The 18,910-nt window shown below is 39.4% G+C and overlaps 1 protein-coding gene across 1 annotated transcript in view; it reads right to left on the bottom strand.

Annotated features, from left to right (window-relative positions):
- GALNT7 (polypeptide N-acetylgalactosaminyltransferase 7) overlaps nucleotides 1-18,910 on the bottom strand; it is a 41,306-nt gene that overhangs the window by 6,069 nt on the left and 16,327 nt on the right. Inside the window, exons 3-9 of the mRNA XM_009867510.1 lie at nucleotides 17,592-17,758; nucleotides 11,566-11,696; nucleotides 11,233-11,312; nucleotides 9,285-9,467; nucleotides 5,789-5,906; nucleotides 3,575-3,697; nucleotides 1,349-1,567 (exon numbers count right to left, since the gene is read on the bottom strand). Coding sequence (XP_009865812.1) covers nucleotides 1,349-1,567; nucleotides 3,575-3,697; nucleotides 5,789-5,906; nucleotides 9,285-9,467; nucleotides 11,233-11,312; nucleotides 11,566-11,696; nucleotides 17,592-17,758 — 1,021 coding nt within the window. The remainder of the gene's footprint in view (nucleotides 1-1,348; nucleotides 1,568-3,574; nucleotides 3,698-5,788; nucleotides 5,907-9,284; nucleotides 9,468-11,232; nucleotides 11,313-11,565; nucleotides 11,697-17,591; nucleotides 17,759-18,910) is intronic.

The raw sequence follows: 18,910 nt of genomic DNA, 5'->3' as shown, positions 1-18,910 counted from the left end.
GGGGGGGAGAGGGGAGAAATTTCTCAGAGGTAGGGAAACTAGCAGCCAGTGAAGAAGAGCTGAAGAAAACTTCAGAGAAGTCTCTGATCTTCTGACTTTCCTGTTGCTTCACCAGAGCTGCTTGCTTTTATCAGGGATGACTTCCCACACGGCAGCCATTATTATTTTAGTCTCTTCAGATACTTTCACCTCAGTGAACAGTAATATATAACATGCTCTCCTAAACCTCTAACCCTTGATGTGGATTCAGAAGGAAGTTTAAGGCCAGTGTAGTACATGATGCATTGTGCTAGCTCTTATTAAGAAAAAAAGGCAGCATTGTTCACCTGGTCCCTCAGATACAAAACTATTTGCACTCCTTTCCACCATGAACACCTCTATATCACTAATTCCTCAAAGAGGAATTTGAGATGACACTGTCTTGGACATAGGAAACAGCACAGATCTGTACTTCCTAATACTGTTTTGAAATCATCTTGGGAAAAAAGGTTATTACATTTGGTAGGACACAGGAGTTCTCCTCTGCTAGCGACATGTTTTTCTGATTTTGCCTCCACAATCTGAAAAAGTGAAATTCAAAGTAGAGATAGGGCAAGGCTGAGACCAACTGAAAAAGGCAAAAAAATAAATAAATCTGAAAGCAGGCAGGAGACCTGCTGTAAATGCTCCTCAAGGTGTGGGTTACATGCCAGAATGAAATGGGTAGGGTTGAGTGAGGTGTCCTGCACTCCCCTGGCAACATGCTCTCGCTCTGTCAAACACATGAAAACGCCAAATTCGTAACCACATTCTTAATTTAGCAAAGTCATACTCTTATACACCAATGATGGAAATGAATATTAAGGAATCGTATCAAATTACTATATGCAGATAAGTTATTTACTGAGGCTGTAACTGTAGGAGTACATGGCAGGCTAGCGAACGTAGGCAGAGTGCATTCCACCTGGATTTCATGATCTGCTCTCTAAGTTTTCAGAGAAAATGATTTTTACCTATTAATCTTCACCAATACTCCTACACACACAGGATTCACAATTTTTCTTTTATAAAATACTAAACTCCAATTATGGAAAAAACAGCTTTAGACATAACTGAAGAGAGAGCTAGAGATAAAATTCTTCAAGGACTTACAGAGCTAATTAAAAAACTCGCACCTCTTAAATTATATATTTTTTTTTTTCACTAGGATTATCTCTCTATAGGTCTCTGGCCAGCATCATATACCTTACTGCAGCAGTAATCAAAGAGCCTATTCTCAGATCTATGTCAAGTTACAATCGCTTCCTTTTGAATTCTCAATTTTCAAAAAAAGCTCCTAACATAAACACAGGTTATGTACTGTACTTACCTCTCCCCAGTCCACATTTTTAGGTGGTAAGGGATAATATGTAGTTATATCATATGCTATTTCTTCCATAAACCACTTAAAACTTTTGCAGTTGTGATCTTCGCGGAATTTTTTCAGCTCAGATATATCTCCGTAGGGTAGCGCTTTTGTCTCCGGCCGACTGGCATAGAAGTAATCTTTGTATTCGTCCCACCACACTTCCACAACTCGGACATAGTTCTGTGAAGAACAACAATATTGCTGCAGCCTCAAAGCATACACAATAGGTCCAATGCAACTGCATGTAAATTCCAGAGGTTTAAGGATTTCTCCTCTTAAAAAAGTGACAGCAGGAAATTATTATAGATCACTAATAATTTGCCACCTTCAGCAGATTATACAAGACACATTAGTCTTAAATTGTCATTTGAAAATAATATTCAAGTCAGCAAAATAAACCAGCTTGCCTAATGAGAGCACAAAGTCTTTTTCTTCATATATTTATTTGATATTCTTTCAATGTTTATAAAGACTCTTCAGTTATGAGCGCAATAAAACATTGCAATCATTTGCCGTGCACCAGAACTGCAATTCAGAGTTTCTATTCACCTTTTACAGTTTATTTTAATCAGAGAATGACATGCATTAGTTCATTAAGGGTGAAAAAATTAAGCCTTAAACAGGTCAGCTATGGCTATGACGCGCCAAGGCGATTTTATCTTCTTAAGTAAAGCAGTTTATTGCTGCTTGGAGAAGGGGAAAAAATGGATAGCTCACCTGGTGAGTAAGCCTCTCCCTCACATCTTTCTTCTCAGTCTCTTTGATGGCTCTTTATCTCTTTGTTACCTATACGTGTTCTAGATGCACATCTCACTGTGTACAATTATTCTAGCATTAATTACCTGGTGTTAAAACAGGCTTAACAGATCTAACTAAAGGCACAAATTATTGTGCTTTAATCCACATCCAGCATAAATAAAACATAGCACATTTACTATGGGGATAGAAGAGTGCTTGAAGAGGAGTAAAGCTATTCCTGCATTCTGCCTTGTACAGCAAAATAACTTGGCATTTCAGAACATTCAGTAGTGTTTTGTTGTATTCAGTAAGCAGATGAGCAGACTCATCTAAGGTGTTTAGATACGCAGTAAATATATTTGATCAGCTTTTCAGAAGAGTGAAATGTTTTTTATAATTTCAGACATGGCAAACAAACTTCTTGCCTGCCTCCAGCAATGGAGCTATCATTTGCTATCCTGTGTCCTGCTGCTCCATCTCTACTCCCAGTTATGCCCATTTCCCCTATCCTCACTTGTACTAGTCGTAGTGCTTGTTTGATCAAAACATTATTAATCACAATTCACATAACTAACAGACTTTTTTTTTTTTTTGGTGCCAGGTTAGTTTTCTACCATTAAACTAGGCTGGAACATTCCCTTTTCAACAGAATCAACTGCTAGCTTGGCTCAAGCCACACTCTGTAACCCTGCCAGTAGTCTCTGTCATAGGTAATGTCTAGGAAGATGGCTCTGGGATTGGAATGTACAAAGAACCAGGTCTTTGGGAACGGGATCTACCAATGCAAAACACTGCACATGACAAAGCTCAAACTAGGCAGTAGGAAACCTTAACAGGAGGGTTGTCTCTCTTCCGGCTGGGGGGTGCAAACTTTCTTGACTCAAATTATCTCTTCAGATATAGACAGCTGGCTTACTCTTTTCTTGAGGTGATGTCTACTTGGCTTGAGCAACACTTCAGAACCTGCAAGGTGCCCAAGGAGTTACTGACCTTTACAACGAAGTGCAGAGGATGCCATTCTCCTGGGTGTCATTCACTGCTTCTTAATTAACAAATGCAGCCAAAAATGTCTGAGAGATGCTAGATCACAGCATTCACTAGCTCAGCCTAAGATTGCACCCTATCAAGCCAAAGGGGGATTTCAAACAGGTGATCATCATCTCCAGCAGTGTGCTGTACTTACTAAAGTAAGTAATAGGAAGTGTGATATGTACCTCAAAGATGGGAAGGGGTAGAACAAGAAGATAGGCTCCAGGAACCTCTACACTTAATAACAGTGTGATTGGCATAAAGACTTCCCTCCCATGTGGATGACCATCTTAGCTTTACACATCAAATACCTTTGGATGAAGTGCTCTCTAAATTGCTACTGATAACTTAAATATATTCATCTGAAACTCCCGGTTTCTAAAATCAAAAACCACCTTCAAGGTTGCAGCAAAACACTACCTTTAATGTAGGAGAAGACCCAACATACACAGGGGGTGGATTTCCTTGCCAACCTTGGAGACGATAGATGTGTCCAACACGAGAACAGGGAACAAACAACAGTTTTCCCCCACACTGCCAGATCTACAAGTTAAAGCAAAGGTATTATTAATACATATGCACAGAAATTTAAGACAGACAAACAGATCATAGAATCATAGAATGGCCTAGGCTGGAAAGGACCTTAGAGATCATTTAATCCAACCTCCCTGTCATGGGCAGGGACGTCACCTCTCGACTAGACCAGGCAACACATGGGGACCGAGCGGGAATCGAACCCGCTACCTTGGTGTAGATGATAAATTATGGAAGAAGTCAACTACTTTCCTGACTACACCAACTGTGTGATTTATTTATATATTTTTGCTTCATATGTAAGCATAAACATAATAGGTCTCTGAAGTGAAAGGTTATATTGAGTACATCTTCAACTCAGACATGAAATTACTCAACTGAATTACTTTTTAAAAAAGCTTTTTACAAAGTTTGCCATCTCATTCCATTGCTATTTTGAAACAACAGTAATGAACGAGTACAAACTCTAGAAGTGGCTAATTTTTGTTAGGACGGAAGTAATAATATTTTGATTTTATTAAAGTAGTTCACATAACAACACTAAGATGGGTTTTGGCTAGATGCCCTTCACATTTAAGCTCTTCTTAATAAAGACTTGTAGGAGATAAGGATGTCGCTAGTAACCCAGTTTCAAGTACAAACAGATTTTTCTTTAACTATAGTAGATGAAAATAAAAAATTGGTAAAACATTACCATTCTGAAACTCCCTCCCTCCCACAGATCCTTGGATAATCCAGTTACAAGGAAAGAAAACATACCTAAATCTGAATTTAGTTTTCACCATTTTGAAAAATTTGAAACGCATCAACAAATCTACATTCAAGGTAACTCTGGAGTTGTTCCAAACTGGTTCGAACTCCAGAATAAAAGTATGATTTAAGAGTATTAGGAAATATGAGCAGAATAGTTTGCTTCCCTCATAGCATCACCATATTCATTCTCTTAAGTTTCACTAAAAAAAAAACCAACCCCAAAACCTCTCAGGTATGTAAGGCCATTATATTTGCTATCTAGGAGTCAGCATGCAAGACTGATACACGTTACTTAGTTCTTCTGAAGATTGGTTGTGATCTACGTGAAACCAATTTGGAGGTCTCTGCATAATCAGCACTTCAATTACAAAACTACTGTACATAACTTTGATCATGATTTAGCTCTAAGCCAGATGGAGAATTAGAAGGATAAAGACCCTGGACATGTAACATCCTCAGCAACTACCTTTTGCATATGGATTTACAGCTGAGCAAGTGCACTTGGTGCTTTCCTCAACATCACAAAGAGCAAGAGTAGCTAGAGAAGCTCTGAATGTACTTTTAGTGAAATTCAGCTACAATTTCCCAGATTGCTGCTGACGATATTAGATGTCTCCACTTTTGTTTGTTAATTGGGACAGATTCCTGCTGTCTGCTACTTGTGTTGTAATGAATACTGAAGCTACAAGAGGCTAATGATTATCATCTTACGTTTCCTGCTAACTGAAGAGCATGCATATGCCTAGGAGTGAAAATAAAATCTTCTGCAGTGATTATGAATTATGCAGTTCATGTTTCAATTACGAAGACTTCTCCTGTAAAGAAGTTCTTAAAATTCTGAAAAGTATATGAGAACATTTCTCACTCATAAAAATGGTAGGGAGCAGGAAATCAGGGCAGATTATGTTTTGTGGGATCGTTATACACTTTACAGGCATTTATGCATAAACTGAGTGCTACTTGTTCGCTCCAATCACTTTCACTGGAAACAACGTTTTGCTATACTCACCATGAGAACCCTCAGTTCCATCCCCCCATCAAATCTTCCAATCTACTTTCAGATTAGATAGTTGGAGGGTCTGATCCCAAACCATTACCAAAATACAGATTACCCAGCATTCGAGCCTCAGCATTAGGTCACCTCTCTGAACACTTCTGCCCCAAAGCCCACAGGGAGACTCTGAGGACAGACATCTCTGTCAAAACATCTCCTCACAGCAAAATCTTCAGGGCTTCATAAGGCAGAAGTGATGCAAATCAGAGGTAGGGCTGTCTGAGCTCCAAACAGAACTACCTACAGAAAAAAAAATAAACTAAACTGAATTAGTTTTTAATTCCTAATTTTACCTTGTAAGAAATTTCAAAATTTTCACCACCCCAAATCTGAAGTCCTGGATCATAGAGACCCAGTTCAAAGAAGAAATCACGTTCGATGGCAAACAATCCACCAGCCATTGCGGGGGACCTGAAAGAGGAAGACAAAAGGATATAATAACACTAAAAGAAAACATTATTTAAGGAAACAATTCACTGTTAACATACTATGAAGAACAGGTAAATGGCAACACATTGAAAAAATCATAAAGCTTTGTCATCAGCTTCCAGCAATTTTCTGAAGCGACATCTGTAAAATTTCTAGTGAAGTCAGTTTTTATTATGTCATGCTTTTGTTTTTTTAAATTTAATTATACAAAATTTTGTTTGGAATATCCAGTCAGCCAGTATGCTTCAATTAAAATAAGAAGAGGTGAGAATCAGTGCAACAAGGTATTTCTCTCTTGAAAGTTGTTCAAGTATTTGAGATAACTAATGAGACTGCACAGCAGACCTAAGTTTATGTTCTGAGGAGCTGCCACATTGAAACTTATTAACTATATAACAGGCAACTGAGTTTTTCCCGCTAAATGATACCTTTCTATCTTTTCCCTCTGTCTCTTTTTCTACCACTGACACATGAGACACTTTTCATTATATTCAGTGCAATTTTTAAGAGAGCCTGGATCTAGTTGCATAGGGTTTCCATTATGGTTTATTGTTTGGGGTTTTTTTTTTGTTTTTTAATGGCTTTGTAAAATCCTCTATATATGCCAAGGTTCAATTAGCAAGTTTTAATGTGTGAAAAAAGACAGTGTGGTTTGGATTAGAGCATTTTTGAAGAACGGCTCTAACCAAAAGTATTTGGTAGCTTGTTCACACTGAACTAGAGAGTAGGATATGTTAAGTCATTTTCAACGCACATACCAAGCGTTTCTCATCTGAGGATTAATAGATACATAAAACTGTAATGGACACAAGGTGGAGTCTCTACTAAGTTGACAATGGGAAAAAAAAAAGCTGGTAAGGAAAAAGTGAATTCTTTCTGACTTCAGATGATTTGCAGCACTGAAAGAATGAGGATCCAAGAGTTCAGATCACTCCTGAGAGCCAAGTAAATCACAAGTGAAATATTCCTTCATCATCAAATTATTGAGAGATGAGTCATTTCTAGCCACTATTTAGTCTCCTCATTCCATTAGATTTTTAACTTGGTGGTGCTTTGTTCAGCAGCTGTGATTACGTATTTCCCTTTTGCACATAAATGTCTAGGGGAGAACTGCTTAAGCAAAACCAAAGCACAGGGATAACAGATACCTGCTTCGACTGCAGGGGCAGCAACAGCAACAGAGCTGCTGACTCTATCAGCCGAGTTAATCGGTTTAGTTGCTTTCCATCTCACCTGACTGGATGCCGAGTGGCTGCTAAATGTCCCTTTACACTTGTCTACCGGGTTTTCCTCCAACTCTGCCTCTGCATCACGAGGGCTCAAAGGGTAGGGAGGGAGCCAGGGAGCACAGCAGGGAGGAGGACCTTGCACAGCCCAGCCCTGTGCCTTTCCTGCATTTTTTGGTTTTCCTCAGCACTGTAAAGGCTCAGCAAGCGTGGAGGCCTCAGATGGTGAAATTTCAAGTCTTGGCCTCCCACGGGCTGTCAAGTGTGCTAAAGGACCCAGTAAAATGCACATAAGCTCAGTAGTTTATCTTTTAGGATACAGAGCAGTAAGCATAACAGTACTGAAACAAGGATTCAGTCCTGGGGCAATTCTCCCATTACAAAAAGTTTATTTCTGTGCCTTAAGCTTAAGGTGGGTTTTTTGGGGGGGGTTCGTCTTCTTTTTACGCTAAGCAATCCTGGTTATAGTTTGAGCAAGACTTCCCTTGGTATTGCTGCAACAAAATGCATACAGCCTGTACATAAACAGATGCAGGGGATGTCTCTTTTTAAAAGAAGCACTGTAACTCTGAAAGTATTATTAAAAGTAAAGTCATCTTTTAAACCATTCTGAGAACATGTGTTCTGTGTTTCTGGGAACAGTTTAAAAGGATTTTAAGACCTGTTTGGATGATAAACACAGAACACAACAGCGATGTTTGAAATAGTTTATCCCCCTCTAAGCGAATATTAAAGTTCCAATGTGGACAGCCTTGTCAGAAAATGGTATTATTTATACCATATACAAAACAGATCAAAGCTTCCTAACCTCCTTGCATGTGTTGCCATTTTAGCAGAGAACAATCACGGGTGAGGATAGGGAATTACCAGCATCGGTTCTTACAATGTTTAAATCATATATACAAGCAATAGAAGACATTAGATTCTGAAGATGTGAGGATTGCTTTCAAATGTAGTAACACGATTAGTTAAGTGTGAAGGGGAAAGTAATAAAAAACAGCAGAACCACAGCCTCCCAGTCTTGAAAAGCCATCCAGAAACCCTGGCTTCTAAGCCAGGGTTTCTAGGCAGTTTCAGTTTGCCAAGAAGAAAACATATCCCTCTACAAAGTGTAACAAAAAGGTGGGACTTCCCAGAAAATAAGGTGGTGGGCTTGTTTGCTTTCTTTATAATGTTATGTGTATTAAATTAAAATTCCTAAACTTTAGAAAATATCTAGCCAAGATTCTTAAACAGTATGCTTATTTGTCAGATGTGATCTATTATGAAGCAAGTGGGAGAAATATGACAAAGGGCTCTTTTTGATGCACATGCATAATCCGCAAGCTGTATGCATGCATCAGGCCATGACAGCAGGCTACAGATTTTATGCATTACTGGCTATTAGAAATACTCACAGCATGCTCATTATTTCAAATCAAATGGTTAAATACGCACTGTTGTTCCCAACACTACTTTTAAAGAAAAATATCATAGCTAAATAAAGTAATCCCTAGAAAAAAAGGTCATACAATATCTTATTTTGTGAAACAAACCCCTGTCGCTCCAATGCACACCCTATTAACCGCACACGAGAAGGAACGGAGAGGCCAACACCAGGCAGCAAAGGTATTTTGAGCAAATAGTCAGCTGTGGCAAACAGGTCTGATTAATCAAAGCAGCCGGTGTGGTTAGAAATGCAAAGAATTTCAGGCTAGAGGTACGTGCAGGTTTTAGTGGATCAATACTGACTTTTAGGGGGAGGAGAAAAAAAAGAAAGAAAGAAGAAACGGGTAAGTGATTTAGTGATTACCGATACGGTTCAGTTTTTGTCTTTCTGCTTTCCTTCTCTCGCTTGGTCAGGGGAACCCTCTTCCATAGCATACTCCAATTCCATGCTCCTCTAGCAAACCCATCTTCATCACCACCCCCTTGGGGCACAATCTTAAAAGTGTTGCCGTCAATGACATCTATGAGCGGCACAGTGCATGTGGTTCTGCGGGGCAGGGAGTGCGCGAGGACCCGCGTGGCACCGACCGACCGTAGTTCGGGGAAGGAGTGGGAGAAAGGGACGGGGGGAGGGAGGGAAAAACAAAAGGGTTTTTTAGACAATTATTCATTACGATTCACAGTATGTAAAAACAGCTCGCTTTACCGATAAGGCTCAGTTTTATGCTTTCGTTTGGATTTTTCCTTGTGGCTTAATGGAATTCGTTTCCATAGCAAACTCCAGTCCCAGGCCCCTCTGGCAAAACCATCTTCATCCCCACCTTGTTGTGGCTCAATGGAATAATCCTTCCCATCTATGTAATCTATTAGAGGTACAGTACATGTAGTTCTGAAACATTTATAGAAGGGAAAGAAAGAGCAAAATACAATTTCAGAAGAGCAATCTGTCTAATCTGAAACTTACACCATTAATTATTAAGCTTTTAGAGCAGTTTATGTGAAAAGTCACTTGTAAACATATTATTAAAAAACGAAACCTCATTAGAAGAAAAAAGAGATCGTCCTTCATGTTGTTTTAGAACGTTCTGAAAGCAGAAAAGTTGGGTCTGAAATGCTAATACGCCAATTTGTTTATCAGTACTTTTTCCTTCATGTGTACTTTACATCAATCTCCTACTAACATGCTGCTGGAGGCAACAGAGGAGCCCTTGGAGGGCTAGTGTTCTCACAGTATTATGATTTCCTGTAATTTCTATTCCTATCAGATCTTAGCTGTCAATAAGTATGATAAGCTCTCAGCTTCTACTAGTGTAAACATGGATTTTCACTACTCAGTCCCATTCGACTGCCCTGCAAATCCAACCTCTCAGGAGGTTACTGGTGCTCTCCTAGCAGCCGTCTTCAGAAAAACTTTTCCTGTCTGATTTGCAGTATGCCCTTCAGTATGATCTATCACATACTATATTCACCAAGAAAAAGACATTATCTTGTCATCCTCCCCAAATTTTCCAAAAGAGTTTCCCAGTGACCAAACCTGGTGTGTTTCCATCTTTTAAAATCAAATCCTATGAGAGGGAAAAATAAGAGTGTGTGGGGAAGAAATGCTAACACCGTGCTCTCCTTTGAGGTAGAACGCTGCACCCAGGGTACCCAGGCTGTAGCCTCTGTTTCTGCTCCTCTAAGGCTGCCTGTTCTCACCAGCCTTTCTCGTGCAAAAGAGTAACACACTCGATGGAAGCACACAAACTTTTCCACGTTCTCTTTAGCATCCTGGCCCAAATATAGCCTTGAAGCTGAGTCACAGCCTTTAAAACACACAAAACCCACCTCTTCAAGAAAGTTCTGGTAGCACAACAGGTTAACAATTAGTTTTTAGGATTAAGCAGTTATTTTGTGGGATTAAAGAGTTTAAACAAGCACGTGGCTTCCTAAACACACACACCCCCTTGAACCACACAAGCTAAGAGTGTGGGAGTTCACAGCAACAAGAGCATTTTGACAGCTGGAAGAAACTCTGAAGATCCCCAAGGATCTCACTCCTCTGGCCCCTCTCGCAGATCCCACGCGCGCAGCGCAGGGGCTTCCACCGCTGACTCCCAGCAAGCACCTGGGCTCACGGCACAGACAGCACCAAGCCCCAGCCTTGGTTCACTAGAGACAATGCTCCAAAGAGCTTCAGAGGAAACAAATAAGACTGTATTGCAGGAGCAAAAATGAGAACTCTTGAGATCACAGGAGCTTTAAACCCCCATTAGGACAAAACACGTACTGCTCCTTTTCTTCTACCAACAAAACGCATTCCTCTTTAGTTATTTTGTTTAATCAGGCCCCTTATTCAGCTAGAAGAGAACATTTTTACAGTAGTCCCTCAGATTGTTGCAAAAGACAAGAAATGTCTTATATTTAATCTATACTAAGCAAAATATTCAGCATGCCTATTAAAATAAACTATCCAGATATTTATTTGCCAGAGTGTTTTCCTTCCTCCTTACGTAGCTTTTATGCTGGGAGATAATAAAATCATTGCACGGCAAATACTGATACAGCTTGATAGAGATACAAAACGTATTGACTATAGTTGAAAAAGTGAAGATTGTTACTGTGACTTTTTCTTCCCAAGAGGCCAGACGCTGGAAATAATGGGAGAACATTACCTGTCCTTAGATATAGGAGCTATAAGTGGCGCATACCAATTAATTCCCACCTCACAATGGGCATCAAGGTAAACCAAAACCTTGAAAAGAAAAAAAAGTCAGGTCATTTATATATCTGTATATGAGGTCACAATGACTTAATTAAACTTATTTACATTGAAATACTTTCATATTACAAACAAAAAATGAAATTGAAATTAAATTATTTTTAAAATAGTATCAATAATACAATACTACTTTTAAATAGGTCTATTTGAACATAAACCCACCACCTGCCCCCCAAAGTAAAAATAATTAAAAAAAAGACACACTTCCATGTGAAATGGCTCCTACCTGTCCAAGTTTAGCCTTCTGGGCTCCAATGCTCCTAGCCTGGATTAAACCTTCTCTTCTCTCATTTCGAAATACCTTTACAAGGCCATTCCACTGCTTAATGTATTCATCCAGCCTCTCTTTTAAGTGTGCTATCAAACAACAGAAAAAAAAAATATTTTAGTGAGGTTTAATAACAAACAGTTTTGAACTTTGAATACAACCCAAATCCAACTCCACTTAAAAAATCTGCAGATGTTTAAGAGAATCCTTAATTTGACTGCTCATACTACTGCTCACAAACACTAAACCTGAAGAGATCAAGACTTGGAGTGCTCTGATTTCATGGCACAGGATTGTCTGCGGCACATCTGAATTAAAACCAGCTGAAGTGGTTGGCCACACCGTGGGGGAACTGGGCGGACAATTCCCAGTCACTTAAATATATCACACAGCAGCTTTCAGGTCTTCAGTCGTATTTCAACTGGGCAGAGAACTTTCTACACCTCGGCACATGGCCTTTCCTCACCAGATAATGTCACATGTGCAGTTGAAGGCACGACTCTTCAGCTAAACATTTCTCCTCACTCATTTTCTGCCTCATGGAATTTTCTGTTAGTCTGTTAAAACTGGAAACCCGAAACAGAAATCCTCCATACTCAAATTACTGCCCTCCTTCATCCAGACCTGCTCCCTCTTGGGTTTGGGGTTGTCTTATACCAATCTTCTAATGAAACTAACAAAAAGAATGTCTTCTAATGAATCTAAATCTTTTAATGAAACTATCAATATGGACAACTGGGTGGCCAGAACCGGAGTGAATGAGCTGTGGCTGATGATACCGACACAGGTGCATGACACAGAAAACCTTCAGCCAAAGGGATCTGGTCAGTAAAGGGATGAGTAACTGCATATGAATCAAGACGGTGACAGATATGTAATTTGCACACTGTCCTTAGCCAAACTAATCTGTAAACCACATTCCTACCACACAATTTAACAAAAAAGGATCCTAGCGTTGCGTAATATTTTTGCACAGATGATTCTGTTGAGAAAACTCACAAAGGCAGAAGGGCTGGCAGTCAGGCACTTGCTTTTTGAGGCAACGCGGATTTAACTACTGGCGTTCATTTAAAATCTATTTTTGTACTGAAAGGCTCAAAAGAATTGCCTACGGCTTCAGTTTCTCTGCATCGGGATCCCAAATAAGCCACCTAAGCTACAGCAAGGCATCCAGGCACTGGTTTGCACCAGCTCCGAGGGGCTGCCAGATGCCTTGCCTGCGAGAATCTAACAGCAGAGGGGACGTGCAGAGGTGCAAGGAGGAGGATGGCCCTTTCAGAAGCAACAAGCCATCAGGTTATTTCAGCAGCAACATCTTCCACACCCTGAATGAAAATGATTGAAGTCTGGAGCTTGCTGCAACTTACCTTTTAGTATATTTTCTGTTCTTGCCAACAGTGTTAAAAAATAAATAAATCTGGTTTAAATAAAAGCTACATATAAACAATCAAAATGGAAATGCTGGTTTTCAGAAGTGAAGTTTCCAAAATTAAAAAATTCAGCAATTCTACCGAAGAGCAATCTTTTGAAATCACCATCTTTTAATAGTCTTATTATTCCTTCTCTTCATTTTTATAAAAGAGTAAGTTTCCTCAACTACAAGTTTTATGTATGCTCTTATCCTTTCCCACATATTTGTACAACTTCTTTTTAAAATCCTTGTGTATTAGGTAAACTTCAAGGATACATAAATATCAGACCACAGAAAGAACAACTTCTTCACATATGCTGTGTAGAATAAGATGCTATGAAATATGTACAGAATATGTGAGAGCTGTGATATACATTTTTTAAGGATAAAATAAACAGAATTACGAGGTCACACTGAAGTGCCACTAAGAGAATCTTTACACCACACCATTATTTATTCTGCAAATTCCAAGTACATGTTACAGAAGGGCTGTCAGGAATGTTTTAAAGATTTAAAACGTGAAGTTATTTCCAGCTCTCCTGCCTATGAAGCCAAATGTTTTAGTTATCAAATGTTCAACTATGTAAGGCTCATAGGGACCTGTAAAAACCTGTCATATTGATTGTGTAAAGCTTTTCTACAGTACAAGTCTCAGGACTTTGCACTCCATTATCCGAAACCATGCCAGGGCTAGCAGCAAGTGCTGTTTCCCACAGGAAAACTGAATTTTCCCTCCTTCCCATATTACAAAGCCTGCATGACAGCAGTGTATAAAATCCTGATACTTTCACAGTCAGAAATACTGTTTGGCCAGTGTTAAATTCTGTTCACCTACAACGTGTATTTATGATATGTGCCAACAGCCTTACAGCATCCAGTTTTTTGTTTAAGAATATGTATTTTACCTTTCAAAATATTATAACCCCCAATTTGGTCTTCCCTTGTTTGCGCTCTTCTCTGATGTCCCATTGCATGATTAAAGCATGAATCAATGTGTTTTAAAAACATACCCTTTCTCCAAAAGATTTTCAACACTGTAGATTGCAAGGTGAGGGGGAGGAAGAGGAGGAGGAGTGCAGGTTTTCTCCTTTGACTCATGGATGTCAGTGTGAGAATTAAAAAACAGTAACAGAAGTCCTTCCTAAAGCTGCTGCCACTGAGTCTCCTGTACCGTCATACCACTAATGTGAAGCTCTCAACTCTAAGACAAGCACTAATTAATGCTTCACCTTCCCCATTGCAAGCATCATTAAACAAGTTAATAAAAATACTGTTACCTGTCTAAGCTCATTGCTTCCCCTTTCGCTAGCTTATGGGATGCTGCATCGGTCAGAAATATAGATAGCGATAAAGAAGAAAAAAAGCAAACGCGAAAGCTAGACAAAGCTTTTAAACACAACTGAGAACACTGGTATTTACCTTGCAGTCACTCTTTATAGGTGCATGGGCTACAAAAATGAGCTGCACCAGCTGAGGTATTGACATCTGTGCTTCAGAAATAAATGTTTAGGTACCAGATTTATTTAACAAGTAGTTACTGAAGACCTATATACAAAAGTGTAATCGTAGGGAGCCTCAGAAAACTTGAAAAGAACCCCCAAACTTGAAAATCTGCCTTTCTAGAACAGCTGTATCCTCCACACAGCTAGCACTCCCAGCACAATAAACTGTTTCTGTCAAGAAAAACAAGAAAAAACAGGGGGGAAAGAAATGCCATGTGCAGCAGCGTGACCACGCTGCCACTGTGGCAGAAGCTGCTCCAACACCTCCTCGACTCTACATGCACTAATACAGAGGTCTCCATTGAAAATACCACAACCAGCATCATTCAATTAGCTCAGCGTCATCTTGTTACTGTCCTCTTTGTGCTTTGACAAAAAACAAAACGCCTGAGCAGGACCCAGCACATCTCTTGGTGCAGTTCTCCACAGTCCAGCCCTGCTGTTTGCAGAAGAGATTAAGGAAGGAAGGAAGGGAGAGTGTGGTTCAGCGAAGAGACTGCTCCCAGCTGAATTTATACGAAGAATTATAATGAAAATAACGTTTTCCAAGCATTGCAACTGTTCCTCCCTGTAAGGCATAACACACGTAAGCTTCTGTGCAGCTGTAACTCCCTTCTGATGAAAGAGGATTTCTCATAAAGAAGGACAGGCAGGATTCTTTGTGAGCCAGCCTTTAAAAGTGTTTGCAACTGCTTTGCTCCATTTTGATATCATATGGCTAGGAAAGGAAGAGGCTAAGAAATTAGGACAGCCACCTTGAGTGTGAGCAAACATCTACCTAGTCCAGCACCTGTATCCCTCAACATTGCTCTCTACGAGCCTAAGGCACGCTTTGCTGGGTGGAAAGGTAGATAGGAAGCGTGCAGTCTGAAAGCAGGTGGGCATGGAGAAAATCCTCTATCTGTGCTGTCAGCACAGCTTTTCTTCTGGCTGAAAAAAGCAAAAATCCACCAGCAGCTCTGCTGTGATTAAGAATGTCTGTGTTTTGCAGCTATCTTAACAACTGGAGATCTCTTCAGGCAGCTTGGCACGCTTCGCAGCCTGTACTAGTTCATGCTTCTCTCTGGGGAGGAAGAAGCAAAGCAAGATTCTACTCTCTCGGCCATTTTTCATGTAGAATCCAATTTGAATTATTGAAATTAAGTTAATTATGTTTACCAAGAAATAGCCTAAAGCTGTCTGAAGAATTATTACAGTTAAACAGCACACTTGCAGCAAGGTGTTCAGCACCATTCCAGTCTGTGCTTGTTTTCCAGTCACTCACACATGAGAAAATTGCATCTTGAGCTTGCTTTACCAAATCTTCTGATTCAAAAAAGTTATTTGGGAAAAGGAAGTGTGGGAAATATAGAGACAAGGGTCTGCTGGATGTTAGGTCCAAGCTAGCTGTGTCTGTTAACCATTCATATATGAGCAGAAAGCATAAGTAAAGTTCTGTATTTCAAAATAAATTTCTTGCAAAATTCTTGCCTTTCTTTAATAACTGTCATACTCTAGAAAACTGTAGTTGTCATGCCATACAAACATATTTCATTAATTACATATATAGAGCAGAGTCAACTACAACTCATGTGAAACCCAAGTACTGAGTCCAATCATTAGTAAAAAAATCTGTTATTTTTTCTAGAGACCACCAGCGTCATAGATATTTTATACAGCTAACTCAGTCCTTGAATAGCTCTGAAGGAAAGCTGTGATCCCGGCTGAAAAAGCATTCAGTAACTTTATTAGACTACTCAGATGCAGACAAATTTACAATGCAGATAACCTTTCCTACCTACAGGTAAGATGTAAAAAATTAACATATAACTACTCTTTTTAATAGCGATTTATACTCAAAAAAAGGCAACTCTAACTATGTGATGAGTTCAGTTTTAAAATTTAGAGTGGGTAGACCTGCAGAAAACAACTCCTCCCATGAGGCTGGAACTGGGAGAAGCCCAGATCATTTGATAAAAGAGAGTTTCAGGACAGAACCATCTGCTTTTTCTGTCCCTACCCAATTCAGATACTACAAAATCAAATAGAAAGGTAAAGGGAATGTATCTTATGTTGTTCACCAGTTCAAACTTGTCTGTGCTCCTAAAAGCCATCGTCATCACTGTCTAGAAGAGATGTCATCCTGGGCACACAAAGTTATGTTTTTATTCACGAATCTACTCATTTTCTCTGTTGACTTCTATTCAAGAACTGTGCTGCAATAAAATCTTGCACAACGTGCAGCTTCAGTGCATTGTTTTGAAATTTGTTTAAAGTTTAAAGCCACACAGATTTGCTCTATATCAATCATCTTGTATCTCTAGCATACCACTTCCAGTTCTTCTCTCTATTCAGCCTTGATATGCATTAACGCTAAAGATATCACCATTAAAGGAAAAAAAAGCCAGTCTATGTTTATAAGAATCACACATAAGTACATACATACCTACTACAAACCAAGACCAGAATGTATATCATAACAGAACAGGAAAATCTCTGGACTTCTAGAAGATGCTGACATGCCGGACTCCAAGAAAGGCAGAAGGTAAAAATACACTTCAATTCTTAAAGGCCCTTCACCCCCAACAAGAAAAAAATAAACACCTTAATGTGATGCTGAATTATAAAAGGAAGTTGGAAATTAAAATGGTACTGAAAATTAATCAGAATATTTCAGTAGACTTAGATACATTTTTATCATGGTAAAAAATTCAATAACAGCTGAATTCCTATATGGAATCAAGAAAGAAATTAATCCTACCAGGCTTAATTCAAACTCCTTCAAAACTCTTAAAACTACACGTTTTCACAAGAGCTAAGAGGGGTACTAGCTATCACAGCTTTCTACTATATACTAGTCCACAGCTATGGGAGAGAGCCCACCACAAATCCTGTATTTAAACAGCTGAATTATGAGAGCAGCTCATTGGAAAAGAGCTTTCTCTTCACTGAAAACTGAAAGGACTGTGAAGAAGCAACTTGCTTTTCTTGCAGAGTCATCTCAATCGATGGTGGGTAATACATCAAAAGAAAACTATTTAAAAAAAATAAATTTCCTTTCTACAAGTAATGTGTTAGTATTCCAAATATACCTTTGTTGCTAAAATCATCAATCAGCACAATTTCTGCCAAGTACTTCCTTGGTGTTCTCTTAATGACACTGTGGACTGTCCTCATGAGCGTAGACCATCCTTCATTATGGAAGACAATGACAACGCTGGAGGTGAGCAGGTTATCATCATAATGCCAGTATTTGCACCTGCAAATAAGATTTGATTTTATTAGTTTTCACACTGTGATTTACCGGACCACTTAGCAACATCTTTGTGCACATGAAATGTTTGCTGATGCAGATCCTGCAGATTAAAAGAGAAAGAGGGGGTAAAAGGTAATACAGCTTAAAGGTAATATAGCTTCAAGTGCATCACAGAGGTACAGGGCCCAAGGAGCAGCCTGCTTCCAGCCAGCCAGCCTTTGGACCTCCAGAAAGAGGCAGGATGCAGCCAGGAAAGGATGACTTCTGCCTCAACTGCTACGTGCTTGCTCCCGTGTAGGTGGGTGGACCTGGCTGGAGGACATTCTGAGCACCACCACAACCTTGCTGCTTGCACGGTCAGTAGAGCCCAGGGGAAGAAAAGCCCCAAACTGCGGCTGCCGAGACAGGGCTCCTCTTCAAAACATCAGATATCATGACTTAGGATGGACTGGGCATTTGGCTCGCTCACAGCATAACACACAGTGAGACAGAGCTTTTTTTTTCCCCCCTAAGCCTCTTTAAATCAGATTTACCTAGTAGAAGGACCATCTCTAAAGTGTTTCTGTTGGTTTTATACAGTCCATACACAGAATCTACGTAAATTAGTTATGAATGTTGCTGTGGCAAGGCAAAACTCATCCGTTTCTGCCCTTTCACAATATAATAGATTTAAACACAGTAAGTAAACTTGCTAGAGGCACAGCAGCAGCACAAAGTCCTCATGTCAGCTGCTCTGTATAAAACTGTCTCCGTTTGGAAAAACTGTCAGAAAATCATAGTTGCCCGTGGGAAAAACGTAATTCCACAGCAGTCAAGATGTAATCTTTATTATTTATTATTCATGGTTAAATTTTCAGGTATAAAAAATGTAGCTAAAAAATTCAACCTTACCAAACCCATTCAACTCTCTATTCCCTTAGTTAAAATGCAGAGTCTCACGTTTCACCAGATGCAAGCACCTTCAGCCAAATTTGTGCAATCGTACGTATTTATTTGAACAGATACCACAGAAAAGTGTCAAACCCAGCCCAATTTCAATAGGGTCCTTCCTTGAAAGAAAGTAGGGGAGAGAAAAAACACACCACAAAAAAAGAGGTGAGAAACCAAACAAAAATAGTGCAGAAAACTCAAAGGAATAAAGTGAGAAACTGAACA

This window comes from Apaloderma vittatum, unplaced genomic scaffold (genome assembly GCF_000703405.1).
Source record: "Apaloderma vittatum isolate BGI_N311 unplaced genomic scaffold, ASM70340v1 scaffold13424, whole genome shotgun sequence".
Taxonomy (NCBI): Eukaryota; Metazoa; Chordata; class Aves; order Trogoniformes; family Trogonidae; genus Apaloderma; species Apaloderma vittatum.
This window is presented reverse-complemented; position numbering and strand designations above follow the sequence as displayed.